Consider the following 14,227-nt stretch of genomic DNA (forward strand, 5'->3'; position numbering starts at 1 on the left):
AACACCGCTGCTACTCCCAAAGACTCCATGTGACTCCACCTATAACTTGTAGTCCCTCCTTTTCTTGACCACAGCCAACACTCGAGCAAAATTAAGTTCCTTGTCACTCTAGTTTGTGCTCCCAACTTTCAGAGTATCCGTCCAACGCCATCACACACCGATCACTGACCTGCCTGAAAGTGAACAACTCACATATTGGGTGTCACATAGAAGAGTTACCTGAACTCAACATCACCGCTCTTACTTGACAGCCTATCTGAAACTTGAAGGAGTTTCACCATTGCTTGTAGTCACCCCGAGTCAAATTCGCAGTTGTCTCATCACATGTATGACCACTAGAGCCCTGGCCCGTCTCCATGTCTCGTGCATAACCGCACGCCACGCTGCTATTACCGCGTCAAGCCTCTGCTGTCTCGGTTGAGTCTCAAGAGTCGCGAACCCACACCACTCAACCCCCACTGCAGAGTACCACCGATCATCACCGACCGATGACGAGTTTCACGCTTCCATCAGACCACTGGGCTCCAGTCTGAACTGCATGTCACTCGCTTTTCCCCCTTGCTGAATAGGCTTCAATTCCCTGGATCCTTACACCGTAGCCCCTCAATCCAGCTCCACCTTCAACATGACTCCATGGTAGATGATCAGTCCACCCTCGCGCCCCGTCGACATCAAGCTCTATGTGTACACCACCTTGAATCAACCCCGCGCCATAGTCTTGTCGAAGCCACACAAGCCCTCGGACCCGCGCCACATGTTTCCACGCCCCAGAAGTCGGTCACCATCAGCATCCCGCTCCTATGTCGTTGTCGCCGATCCCACATTGTCTTCTATACCAACCGACTTGCGTCGATCCGTCAGACTGCCTAGTCCGACCCAACCGAACTTATCCAATTGTATGACACACTCGAGGCTCCCAAATCGTCTTATGTGAATTTCCGTCCATCGCATGATAATTCCATCTCAGCTGACCTCACTTCCTGCCACGCCTTCAAGTATCCCTATTGCACCAACAAAATTTTCATCTTGTGTGCCATAACCTAAGGTTTTTTGTCCCGTTGAACTTCTCCACCTCAAAACAGGTACCCATTGGCGCCATGATTCTTCGTATAGCTGACCGTGTGAAAAATATCGTTAGCTCAATTCCCGATGCTGGCTATTGCTTTGCCTGTGCCCATGCTCCCCTGGTGTATTACCACGTGATTTTTCTTCACCAATTTGATTTGCTCCTGCCTCTCTGTGTCACATGAGGACTCGGTCCTCTTTTTGTCCAAAACAGATCTCACCTCCCGTGTGTTGCACATCATATCAACACTTCTTTTTTAGCGAAGCACATCATATCAGCACTAAGCCTAGGCAATCACGTCCCGCGCAGCAGCATCATGCCTGACCTCGCAGCTACACAAGGGCCTAGCCCATCAAGCACGCACACAACTAACCATCTGGGCCAGCTTGGCACGTCCTAGGCCCATGCCCACAAGCTGCGTTGGCTTCGGTTCGCCCGCCTGCAGCCGTGCGCACCTGGGGGCAGCTGCCCACACGCACGGGGCTTCTGCAGCTCCCATCGATGGAACCAACCGACCTGCTGTCTGCCTGCCCGTGCGGCGTGCTGTCTCACTGCTTCATGCACGCGCTCCTGTACGCTCGCCCGATCAATCCGATCGCCACACGTCTCTACCGCCGCAACGCGCGTAACCTTCCGTTGATCCAATCTCGCCGAGAACCACACCGGCCACCACAGCCAACTGCATCTCAAACTCAATACTTCCTCTAGATCAACATGATCCGTCTCGATCTTAAACCTTGCTCATGATACAACTTGTTAGAATAAATCTGAGGCCACCATCGATCTACCGAGGACCAAGCAATCACACGAGCACGACACCGAGATTTGTTAATGAGGTTCGCCGATATGGCTACATCCCCAGGGCCTGACTACGGGCGCTCCTTGAGGTAGTCCTGGACTAAGGGTCCTCGGGCGTCCGGCCTATTAACTATGGGCCAGACTGATGGGATGTGAAGATACGAAGACCGAAGACTGCACCTGTGTCCGGATAGGACTCTCCTTGGCGTGGAAGGCAAGCTTGGCGACCAAATATGTAGATTCCTTTCTTTGTAACCGACCTTGTGTAACCCTAGATCCTCTTGGTGTCTATATAAACCAGGGGACTTAGTCCGGAAAGAGAGAGATTCATTATCATAGCCATACAAGCTAGACCTTTAGGGTTTAGCCATTACGATCTCCAGGTAGATCAAGTCTTGTAATACTCGTATTCATCAATATCAATCAAGCAGGACGTAGGGTATTACCTCCATAGAGAGGGCCCGAACCTGGGTAAACATCGTGTCCCCTGTCTCCTGTTACCATCGACCTTAGACGCACAGTTCGGGACCCCCTACCCGAGATCCGCCGGTTTTGACACCGACATTGGTGCTTTCATTGAGAGTTCCATTGTGCCGTCGACGAAAGGTTTGATGGCCCCTTCAATCATCGATAGTGACGATGTCCAAGAAGAAACCTTTCTACCCGGACGGATCTTCGTGTTCGGCTGCTTCGCAATGCGGGCCAACTCGTTTGGCCGCCTGGAGCAGATAGAGAGCTACAGCCCTGGCCATCAGGTCAGGTTTGGGAGCTTGAACTATGTTGCGGACATCCGTGGAGACTTGATCTTCGCCGGATTTGAGACCGCGGTTACCACTCCTGGCCACCCCGAGAGACATGACCTAAATCTGTCATCGGACGGCATCCAGGAGACAGCTCCCGTAACCGCTCTGGCCTCAAATCCGGAGCAGACTGCGCCATCCAAGGACCAAAGGCTCAACCCTGCCACGGAGGCCACAGATTCCCCGGCATTGGAGCCGCACATAGACTTGATCTCATATGATACCTGTGCCACCGGAACTCCGGACTTGCCTCCGGCCGTAAGTTCCGAACCATGTGAACATGCGGACGCCGAACTGGATTGTTTATCGATCTTCAAATTCAGCGCCGCAGATATCTTCCAGCACTCGCCTTTGGGCGATGTGCTAAACTCATTAAAAAAACTTGTCCTTAACGAAGGACTCACAGCCGAACTATATCCGGTCCGAACTAGGGGCTGACGATGGAGAATTTTGCTTCCCACCTGCCACCCACTTCATAGCCATTGTCGAAGAGTTAACCGACATGCTCGACTACGGCTCCGATGACATCGACGGTATGGACGACGATGCCGGAGAAGAAGAGGCCCGGGACCCGCCGTTCACCAACGCTGGACGGCCACTTCCTCGTACGATGTGTACATGGTGGATGCACCAAAGGAGAACAACGACGATGCACTACAAGAAATATGTCAACTAGTGACCTTCTGTCAGTGACCCTGGAAGAATTGGTCATAGATCTATGACCATTTCAGACCAATTGGTCAAAAGCTGTTTGGGGGGCTCCAAACCCTAAACTATAACGACCATTTTGGTCAGAAAGGTCGTAATTTCCTTACATGAAATGGTCATAAAGCAGATAGCACTGGTCTGTTGCCTTATTTCTAGCTGATCATGACCAATATAGATGGTCATAACCTTGTAAATTGTGGTGGGTTGCTATGACTAGGCGCCACCTCATCAGTTTTGCCTATGTGTCATGTCCATGTGGCAGTTTTTGCCCTAGGTTGTGAAGCAACCTATATTTCTGTCATTCCCAAAATTCCCAAAAAAATCTCATAAATTCTTTGGGTCATATCTTCGTCAAATATGTAAAAAAACCTTCCTTGCCTAGTTCAAAAATAATTCAAAAATATTCATTTTCCTATTCTGTTTAGAAAAACAGTTTGTGAAGGAAGTACCACTTTGGCATGTCCAAATAGTATCCATTTTCTACAGTGCTTTCCTATGCCCAAATAACCATCCTCCACCAAATTCCAGCTCAATCCATTCATTATTTTGAGCTGAGCTTCAACATTCGTATTTATGTCCAGTGTGGTAGTTTGCAAAGCAAGTACCACCTAGGCTCCTCCTTTTAAGCTGAAAATTTGTGAAGACGGTATTCTTAGTAACTGATCATCCTCAGCCAAAACTCACGCCCATTAGCCATGTACATTTCCCATACCGGTAATCAAACACTTGGCTGCTAATTCATGTTTGAGCATCGATCGGTCTCCTCGTGAGAATATTATGTTGTAATTTTCTTCCTAGCACCTACCTGGGGAGTGCCCAACCCACTAGACATGCCTAGGCCGCCCAGAACACATGGCAACGCCACGGTCACGCGGTGACCACGCGGCGGGCATGCGAGTTTGTGCGCTCTAGAGTTGGGGCCCTCGGCCACCGCCGAAACCTCAACGTATCGCCACCAAACCATGTATTTATGATTAAATAGGTACTTATGTAACTAGAAATGATTTTTGGAAAAAATAAATAGCAAACTATGAGGCAGCTGCAGTTCAAATTTGACCCGCTTCCAACTGAATCGACGAAAATTTGTCTTTTTCACGAGAGGTGGATCAAAACTTTTTACACCCAACCATTTTGTCAATTGTGCATTAAATATGTCCTAGTATTTTAGAAAATTGATTTGGTCCAATTTTGTAACAATTATTTGGGAGGTCCTTCACAAAAATACCTCCTTTTGGGCACTCGAAAAATGGAAAATGGTTTTTTCGTCCAAAGAAATGAAAACTTCCTTAGGAAATATTGTTTGTCATTCTAAGATGCACACTTGTGCACAATACGAGATCATTTGAACAAACTATGCCATGAATATGGCCATAGGATTGATCATCTGGCTTGAAAGCCATGAATCTTCACGCATGATAGCTCATTTCTGATAACACTTTTTTAAAAGAATTGTCGTATTACAAGTTTATTATTTTTCCTGGTAACTTGGTCATATATAATGACACAATGCGAAGGTTTTCCATTTTTTTGATTTTTTTTGAATTTTTTATGCCCGTTTCAAAATGCGGTCAAAACGGCGGGAATGACCGTTCCTAGCTAGTGGTTGAATCTTGGAATTTTTTGGTGTTTCTCTGATTAAATAGATACTTATGTACCTAGAAATGATTTTTGTAAAAAATAAAGGGCAGACTACAAGTCAGCTACAGTTCAAATTTGACCCACTTCCAACTAAATCGGCGGAAATTTGTCTTTTTCACGAGAGGTGGATCAAAACTTTTTACATCCAACAATTTGGTCAATTGTGCATTAAATATGGCCTAGTATTTTATAAAAATGATTTGGTCCAATTTTGCAACAATTATTTGGGAGGTCCTTCACAAAAAAACCTTCTTTTGGGCACTCGAAAAATGGAGAATGGTTTTTTCGTCCAAAGAAAATAAAAACTTCCTTAGGCAACATTGTTTGCCATTCCAATATGCACCCTTGTGCACAATATGAGATCATTTGAACAAACTATGCCATGAATTTGGCCATATGATTGATCATTTGGCTTGAAAGCCATGGATCTTCACGCATGATAGCTCATTTCTGAGAACACTTTTTTAAAAAAATTGCCGTATTACAAGTTTATTATTTTTCCTGGTAACTTGGTCATATATAATGACACAATGCGAAGGTTTTCCAATTTTTTGATTTTTTTTGAATTTTTTATGCCCATTTCAAAATGCGGTCAAAATGACGGGAATGGTCGTTCCTAGCTACTGGTTGAATCTTGGAAAACTTTTAGTGTTTCTCTGATTAAATAGATACTTATGTACCTAGAAATGATTTTTAGAAAAAATATAGAGCAAACTATGAGGCAGCTGCAGTTCAAATTTTACCCGCTTCCTACTGAACCGGCAGAAGTTTGTCTTTTTCACCAGAGGTGGATCAAAACTTTTGACACCCAACCATTTGGTCAATTGTGCATTAAACATGGCCTAGTATTTTATAAAATTGATTTGGTCCAATTTTGCAACAATTATTTCATAGGTTCTTCACAAAAAACCTCCTTTTGGGCACTTGAAAAATGGAAAATGATTTTTTCGTCCAAAGAAAATGAAAACTTTCTTAGGCAAAATTGTTTGCCATTCCAATATGCACCCTTGTGCACAATATGAGATCATTTGAACAAACTATGCCATGAATGTGGCCATAAGATTGATCATTTGACTTGAAAGCCCTGAATCTTCACGCGTGATAGCTCATTTCTGAGAACTCTTTTTTTAAAATAATTGCCATATTACAAGTTTATTATTTTTCCTGGAAACTTGGTCGTATATAGTGACACAATGCGAAGGTTTCCCAATTTTTTGAATTTTTTGAATTTTTTATGCCCGTTTCAAAATGCGGTCAAAACGGCGGGCATGACCGTTCCTAGCTAGTGGTTGAATATTGGAGTTTTTTGGTGTTTCTCTGATTAAATAGATACTTTTTTTACCTATAAATGATTTTTGGAAAAAAATAAAGAGCAAACTATGAGGTAGCTGCAGTTCAAATTTGACCCGTTTTCTACTAATTCAGCGAAAATTTGTCTTTTTCACCAGAGGTGGCTCAAAACTTTTAACACCCAACCATTTGATCAATTGTGCATTAAATATGGCCTAGTATCTTAGAAAAATGATTTGGTCCAATTTTGCAACAATTATTTCATAGGTTCTTCACAAAAAACCTCATTTCGGGCACTCGAAAAATGATTAAAAATAGCTAGAAAGATCAGAAATGCATACAAATTGGTGATCACCCATAAAATTTGGTCTAACTTGAGTGAAAATTTGCGAGTTCCCTTTTGCAAAATATTTTTGATAGCTGCTTTACAAAACCCCTCTATTTTTATTACTAGGAAACTATTTTAAATCATAGATTTTCTCAGCCAATTAGGACTCTTCCCACGGATCACCCCTACTGTAGCTGATCTGAACCGTCCGTTGTAGCCGATCTAAACCGTCCACCTCTCAACAGCCCAATCCAAACCCTAGCAGCCCGCGACCGCCTCTCTCTCCCCCTCCCCCCGAGAACACACCCGCCGCCGCCTCTCTCTCCCCTTCTCCCCGATCTAGATCGACGACGACGTCTCTGTCGGTGTCAAAACCGGCGGATCTCGGGTAGGGGGTCCCGAACTGTGCGTCTAAGGCGGATGGTAACAGGAGGCAGGGAACACGATGTTTTACCCAGGTTTGGGCCCTCTTGATGGAGGTAAAACCCTACATCCTGCTTGATTTATTCTTGATGATATGAGTATTACAAGATTTGATCTACCACGAGATCGGAGAGGCTAAACCCTAGAAGCTAGCCTATGGTATGATTGTTTGTTATCGTGTCCTACGGACTAAAACCCTCCGGTTTATATAGACACCGGAGAGGGTTAGGGTTACACAAGGTCGATTACAAAGGAGGAGATATACATATCCGTGTTGCCTAGCTTGCCTTCCACGCCAAGTAGAGTCCCATCCGGACACGGGACGAAGTCTTCAATCTTGTATCTTCATAGTCCAACAGTCCGGCCAAAGAATATAGTCTGGCTGTCCGGAGACCCCCTAATCCAGGACTCCCTCAGTAGCCCCTGAACCAGGCTTCAATGACGATGAGTCCGGCGCGCAGTGTTGTCTTCGGCATTGCAAGGCGGGTTCCTCCTCCGAACACATCACAGAAGAGTTTGAATACCAGGATAGTGTCCGACCCTGCAAAATAAATTCCACATACCACCGTAGAGAGAATAATATTTCCACAAATCTTAATCTGCTGACACGCTTTGGCAACATGACGTCAGGCCATGGCTCGGTGATTATTCGAACTGTTTTTCTTCAACCAGCTCCACACATAACGCGAGGCGGTTTCTTGACACGTCTTGTCAAAGCAGAGATCGTGTTCCCCTAATTACGGGATTCTCATCAATACGGTCGTGGGTAACCCAACCGTGCCTAGGACTCCTAGATTTTAGGCAAGTCCGAAACGGCCACTAGGAGGACGCTTGATATTCACCCTCTTTATAAAGGGACAAGGCTTTTACTTTTTTCCCTCTCGTGCTCAATCGAATCCTTCCCCCGCCTCGAGTTCTAACACCCAAAGCCCAGGTTAGGTGCTTCGGACCTTCAATCATGTCCAGATCTAGCCTTCAAGGCCGGTGGATGCCCTCCTCCGTTATGGAAGAGGATATCAAGAAGTTGAGGGAGGCTAGATACCTAACCGCCGAGGTTTCGCATCGGCTACCTGCCCGAGGGCAGGTCGTCCCTACTCCCGAACCCAACGAGAACGTTGTGTTCATCTCCCACTTCCTCTGAGGTCTAGGCCTCACTCTGGATCCCTTCGTTAGGGGTTTGATGTTCTATTATGGGCTAGATTTCCACGATCTAGCCCCGAACTCCTTTCTCCACATCTCGGCATTTATTGTCGTATGTGAGGCCTTCCTCCTCATTACCCCTCACTTCGTCCTGTGGCTCAAGACCTTTGATGTGAAGCCGAAGATGGTCGAGGGGCAGCATGTAGCGTGCGGAGGCACATTAATAAGCAGGATCGCTGGAGCTCCATGGCCAAAGGGTTCCTTTCCAGAGGTGTCCGGATTATGGCAACGAGAGTGGTTTTACATCACAGCTCCGAGAAGTGCCAAGTGGGTGGCTGCCCCTGCTTTCCGCTCGGGCCCTCCACCACAACTGATGTCATGGATTAGCAGAGGGCTGAGCTGGGGTCCAGCCAAGGACGTGCCTATACTGCAAAGCCGCATTCAAGATCTCTTTGAAGGAGATTTCAGTCTGGTTATGGTGGTGCAAGTCATGCTGGTTCGTCGAGTCCAGCCTTGCAAACGCCGCCCCCTCCGCATGTGGGAGTTCAACCCAGAAGGACCGCACACTATTCATAATTTCCTTGGCCTGACGCACGAGGAGATGTATAAATCATTCTTCGGACCCCAAATAGAGTGTCCGGATACTACCGAGGACGTGGGCCTGAGCAGCAACCGTACCGCCGACCAAGTAAGTAATCCTCTAGCCGAACACACCGTCTTTCGTTTATCATGACGTCATTCTGAGAAATCGCTCTTTGACCAGGACTGACTAACAAAGGTGAAGATGATTCGGTGTTCGGCCCCCCTTCCTGAGGGTTTGGACAATCAGGTAGTAGAAAAGATGCTCGAGCTAGCACCTTGCCCGGAGCCCTCAAAGGAAGATAAAGGGGGAATAATGAGGGCGAAAGCGGGCCCCCATCGCTACCAATTCCAACCGAGGGAATGAGCGCCTCCGTGAAGGAGGATAACCAAGGGGAAGAATCTGACCTTCTCTCGCTTCGTGGAAGGAAGAGGACTGCCTCTGAAGATCCGGAAACCAAGGCTTCCAAACGGGAGAAGAAGTCTCCACTAGAGGGTCCTGCCTCGGAGGGTGCTTTTGCCGCACAAAGTCCGCGCGGGGATCAGCCCTCTAACGAGCCGTAAGTGATCAAAAAATACTTAATAGTAAAGATATTCTACCTTACTTCTGAGGAAAATAACCGAAGTGTTTATCTCGCAGTTCGGATCTTAGCCCTTCTCAATGGAGCTCGTCTTCAGGGGACCTTCTTCCGGAGATGATGGAGAGCGAAACACCTCCCCCGGACTCCCCTGCTCAAGAAGCGGGCGACCTTGAAGTGTCGTCACGGAGGGCCTCTCCGGATCCGGTGAGGCCAGAAGATAATCTTATAGTAACCCGAAGTCCCCAGCATCCGGCTCCTGAAGAGAGCAAACAGAAGAGTCCGGCGCCGTCTGCTATGCGGTTGGACGCAATGAGGGATCTGCTAAGGCGGGCGACCATCTCGGAAGAACACCGTACATTGATGGGTACGGTGATGGAAAGGATTTCATCTGCTGAAAGCGGGTTGCATGACGCCTTTATGAGTCTACTGACGGGCTTTGAGGTACGTAAAATGATGTACATTTGTGATGGTACCGCACATTTTTAGGTGTGCCCTGTGTAGATAGTAGCGCCTAAGACTCTGGTTGTCACCGAGAACGGCGGCAAACAGAGGATCGTAGTCCCAGGTAATAACCATACCGCTTTATGCGCAGGTGATGGAAGCTCCGGTGGCTGGCCGGACTAATGAGTTTGCCGAACTAAAGCGGCAACTGGATGCGGCAGATGCCGACATCGAGCTTGTTAACAAGCGGCTTGACGAGGCACATGGTAAGTAATGTTTTTCCGGTCAATGTCACATAGTAAGAGCAGCGTGATGCCAGTATCTTTAATATGTTGTGACTGCAGATGGAGCTGCCGCCGTGGAGACCCTTCGGGTGGAACTTGCCCAAGCCAAAGAACAAACAAGGATTAGTAATGCGGCCGCTTTAAAGGCGGCCGAAGAGTTAAGAGTCGAGAAGGCCGCGCATTGCGAGAGCAAAGAAAAGATGGTCAAGATGGCTGTAAAGTTAAAAGACACTACCGACCGTTGCCGGTTCCTTGAAGAAGAAAACTGAGCGAAGGCGATGGACCTCGAAAAGGCCACGATAGCGGCCAAAGACACCCGCTCTGCCATGAGGGCAAAGAAGGAAGAGCTGCGTGAAGCTGGTGATATTGTGGCTGGGAAGCCCTTTTTGCTGCGGAGGAAGTTTGGAGATCCGCGGTATGCCCCTCTGGATCGGCTGTGGAGTTCGGCCGACGCATATCTGGATTTGATGGCGAGTGCTGTCAATGCGGCCGAATACTTCCGAGATCAAACAGATCGTGAAGTGGACAAGCTATTCTGGTCGCAGTTTAACATTCCAGAGCGTCCGCTTCCACTAACTGATCAGCTTGCCGAATGGGCCGAACTCAATAGATTGTCCGGAATCGCCATGAGGTCTGTCGTGGATCATCTGTGGCCGGAAAAGCCGAAGCCGAACAACTATTTCAGCTTAGTGCAGCAGTTCCTTGGTGCGGTGCCGCGCATCAATGCGATGAAGAGGTCGGCGTGCATAGAAGGCTCGCGGATGGCCCTTGCCCGTGTCAAAGCATACTGGGCGGAGATGGATGCTACCACTGTTGCGGCGCAGGGTTCAGCCATAGGCCGAGTGGCTGCCGAGCACTATTTTGAAGAAGTTCTTGAGGGTGCTCGTTTGATAGAGGCCCAGTGCTCGAAGAATATTATGTTTGAGTGACATGTATTCCCATTGTAAAAACAATGTTTATGAAATTTATTAAGGCTGTATTTATACTTTTTCCTGAAAGTAATATGATGCCTCCTGTCCGGCCGTTTATGTATATATGTATATAACCTGAAAGATTGCAGTCGTCGGCTTCAACCCCCACGCATATAATGCGGAGGTGTTCACAGAAGACGTGTGTTCACACTTAATCCAAAGTCTTGGTCCTATTAAGGAGGTGATAGCGCAGCGAACGAGGCAACCGGACTATAATGCTTTAACACTTTCACTTAGCCGTAGGAGTTTGACGGTGGGGCTACTATATAGCCCCTGGTGGCTCCACACTCTCCCGAATTCGGGGTGCGTACATGCCTGGCCGGGAAACGACCCTTCGTTAAGGCGGAGGAATTCTAACATTCCGATAGGTCATCGAGTGGTTGACCAGTCTCACGCTATATCATGACAGTCAGTTTTCGGCTTTCTCTACTGAGGTGCTCGTCCGGATGAACCGGGGCACAATCGCAGTAGTTCTCCTGGTGCCACCTTAGCCGATAGAGCGGAATGTAAGGCAGCACAACACTGGAGCCGGGCAAACCCAACATTTGACCAAAGACATGATTCGGAGCTGATGCATATAAGGCCAAACTCGCGACGCCGAACACTCTCTAAGGTATTCGGTCTTTATGGTATAAACCGGGCCTAAACAGTGCCCTTTGTAAGAAGCCCCTGGTGTCCAGGTACGTGCATTAGTCTGACGTGGCCACATGCCAAGACGTCAGCATCCTTCTCAATAGTACTGAGAATCCGAGGGATGTGTATCAACAAGAGACAGTAAGAAAGGTTTACGCAGGGTCTTAATCTGAAAAGAATCCTTGAAACGGGTCCCTGCTGCACGTCTGCGCCTGTGTCTCCGTTGTGTCGTATCCTGGACGGGTGTAGCATGACGGTCATCTGTAAAAGAGAGGAACTTAGGTGAAAAGTTGTCATGCAAAAAGGTAGGTTTAAAGAAACCATGTATAGTTCAAGATGAGTAAAAATTGCCACTTGTCTGCGCGCGTTGAGCCCCTTGTATTTGTAATAGGGGTGTGGTCATCAAACCTGTATGAATTACATATAGCTGAGCCGGACTCGTCTAACCGTGTCCGTGGTCTTGACGACCTATCGAATGCTTAAGTTGGTCGGGCCTTTTAGTGTGCGGCTGCCAAGGCAGCCGCACTCTCTTCGGCGCGCAGGGATCGCTCAATATTTCCATTTACTGTAATGATGCCACGTGGACTGGGCATCTTAAGCATGAGGGAAGCATAATGCGGTATTGCGTTAAAGCAAGCGAAAGCTTCATGTCCAAGTAATGTTTGATAGCCACTTTGGAACGGAGCAATGTGGAAGGTTAAATTTTCGCTTATAGAAGTTGTCGGGGAAGCCGAATATAACCTCTAGTAGCAGGGAGCCCGTGCAATGAGCCCCTGGGCCTGGCGTTACTCCTCTAAAGGTAGTATTGCTGTGGCAAATTTTCGTTAGGTCTATCCCCATTTTGCGGATCGTGTCCTGATATATCAGGTTTAGACTGCTGCCACCGTCAGGACTCGTGTGAAGTGGTATCTGTCAATTATTGGATCTAATTCCAAAGCAGCCCATCCTGCGCGCCGGATACTTGCCGAGTAATCCTGATGGTCGAAGGTGATCGGTTGAGATGGCCAGTGGCAGAACTCCGCGGTGATAGGCCCTTGGGCATATTTATCTGGGAGTGCCGCTTTGTTTCTCCCCTTTATCACGTGTAACACGTTTACCGTATTAACTTCGGGTGGAAATTTCTTCTGTTCCCCAATGCTTTGCTTGCGAGGTTCATCCTCGTCTTCGCTTGGTGTATCCCGCCCCTTATGTTCGGCGTTGAGCTTGCCGGACTGCTTGAAGACCCAACATTCTCCCTGTTGGTTGCCCCAGTCGTAGAACCGCCTAATCTGACCTCCCTTGTCTCCCTCCGCAGATCATCTCCAAGAAGAACCGCCGCGAGATCTGCAAGTACCTCTTCCAGGGTGAGCTCCTCCCCCACCCCCGCCCATTTTACGCACCGCGCCGGCCGTGGCCAGGATTCAGATGCCATCTCTTTAGTCTTCTTCTATAGGGTTCGATCCATGTGTTGCGTAGGGTTTTAACCATGTTGCCCCATCAGTGTTCTTGGCATCCATTGACCGCAGCGAGTTCGCTCTAATGCGCGGTTGCTGCAAGGTTCGAGCATAGACAATTTGGACACCACTAACATCCTAACTATAGAATCTTATTCATGTCAAGCTGCAATCTGGAAGAATTCTACTGACTATTACAGTAGTCTGAGCATCTTAACTGAATTCCTTGGTGCTAATTTCAACTTTTGATGTGTGCAAGAATGCCACTCCTTTGGACGGACTGAATGATTTTACTGATGAATCTATTGTGATGCGTGTGCAGAGGGAGTCTTGTACGCCAAGAAGGACTACAACCTGGCCAAGCACCCCCAGGTCGATGCCTTGAACCTCGAGGTCATCAAGCTCATGCAGAGCTTCAAGTCCAAGGAGTACGTCAGGGAGACCTTCTCGTGGCAGCACTACTACTGGTACCTGACCAACGACGACATTGAGTTCCTCCGCACCTTCCTCAACCTGCCGTCTGAGATCGTGCCCAACACCCTCAAGAAGTCCGCCAAGCCCCCGTCCCGCCCCTTCGGCTCTAGACCACCGGGTGACTGCCCCAGGTGAGCTAAATATGTCCATCATTCTGTCTGTCTGTTTTGGGCATAAGGGTTGCTGTTGATGTTGAGAATATAACCTCATTGATCATCTAGCTATGCACTAGATTTTTAGTTCGACAAGTACCAAACCAACAACCTAACTACCGGCTTCGCTTAGTAGGATCTGTAGGTAACTGCGGCACACACACACACACACCCACACTAATGTTGTATTGCTATTGCATAATGTGCTTTTGCAACTGTGTGCAATGAGTTTACGGGTCTCCTTTGACTGCAGAAGCTGAATATCACTCCCTCTGTTAATAAATAAGTGATGTGGTTTTAGTTCACTTATTTATGACCGGAGGTAATACTTTGTAGAATCATTGTTCAACCTCTTTGTTTATGTGGGGTTCTTATTCATTTGATTTCGTCTTCCTGACAGGCATCTTTCGTACGTTGAACAACAATACGGCAATTGTGCACATCTCGTCTGGTTGTCTGAAGGAATGGGGCAGTGTTGCATGCAGGCG

The 14,227-nt window shown here is 47.6% G+C and overlaps 1 protein-coding gene across 1 annotated transcript; it reads left to right on the forward strand.

Annotated features, from left to right (window-relative positions):
• The first annotated feature begins 1,470 nt into the window (after positions 1 to 1,470).
• Positions 1,471 to 13,722, forward strand: LOC125533016 (40S ribosomal protein S10-1-like). Its single transcript, XM_048696825.1, has 3 exons — positions 1,471 to 1,638; positions 12,975 to 13,023; positions 13,436 to 13,722. The coding sequence occupies exons 1-3, from the start codon at positions 1,471 to 1,473 to the stop codon at positions 13,720 to 13,722; spliced, it is 504 nt and encodes a 167-aa protein (XP_048552782.1).
• Positions 13,723 to 14,227: the final 505 nt, after the last annotated feature.

Source organism: Triticum urartu, chromosome 1, assembly GCF_003073215.2.
Source record: "Triticum urartu cultivar G1812 chromosome 1, Tu2.1, whole genome shotgun sequence".
NCBI classification, from domain to species: domain Eukaryota; kingdom Viridiplantae; phylum Streptophyta; class Magnoliopsida; order Poales; family Poaceae; genus Triticum; species Triticum urartu.

What these genes read in the sequence shown, in the direction of transcription:
- LOC125533016 (XM_048696825.1), top strand. Translation starts at nt 1,471, where the DNA reads ATGCCCACAAGCTGCGTTGGCTTCGGTTCGCCCGCCTGCAGCCGTGCG. An exon ending in TGCTTCATGCACGCGCTCCT is followed by an intron (nt 1,639 to 12,974) that starts GTACGCTCGCCC and finishes CTCCCTCCGCAG; the next exon opens with ATCATCTCCAAGAAGAACCG. An exon ending in CTGCAAGTACCTCTTCCAGG is followed by an intron (nt 13,024 to 13,435) that starts GTGAGCTCCTCC and finishes ATGCGTGTGCAG; the next exon opens with AGGGAGTCTTGTACGCCAAG.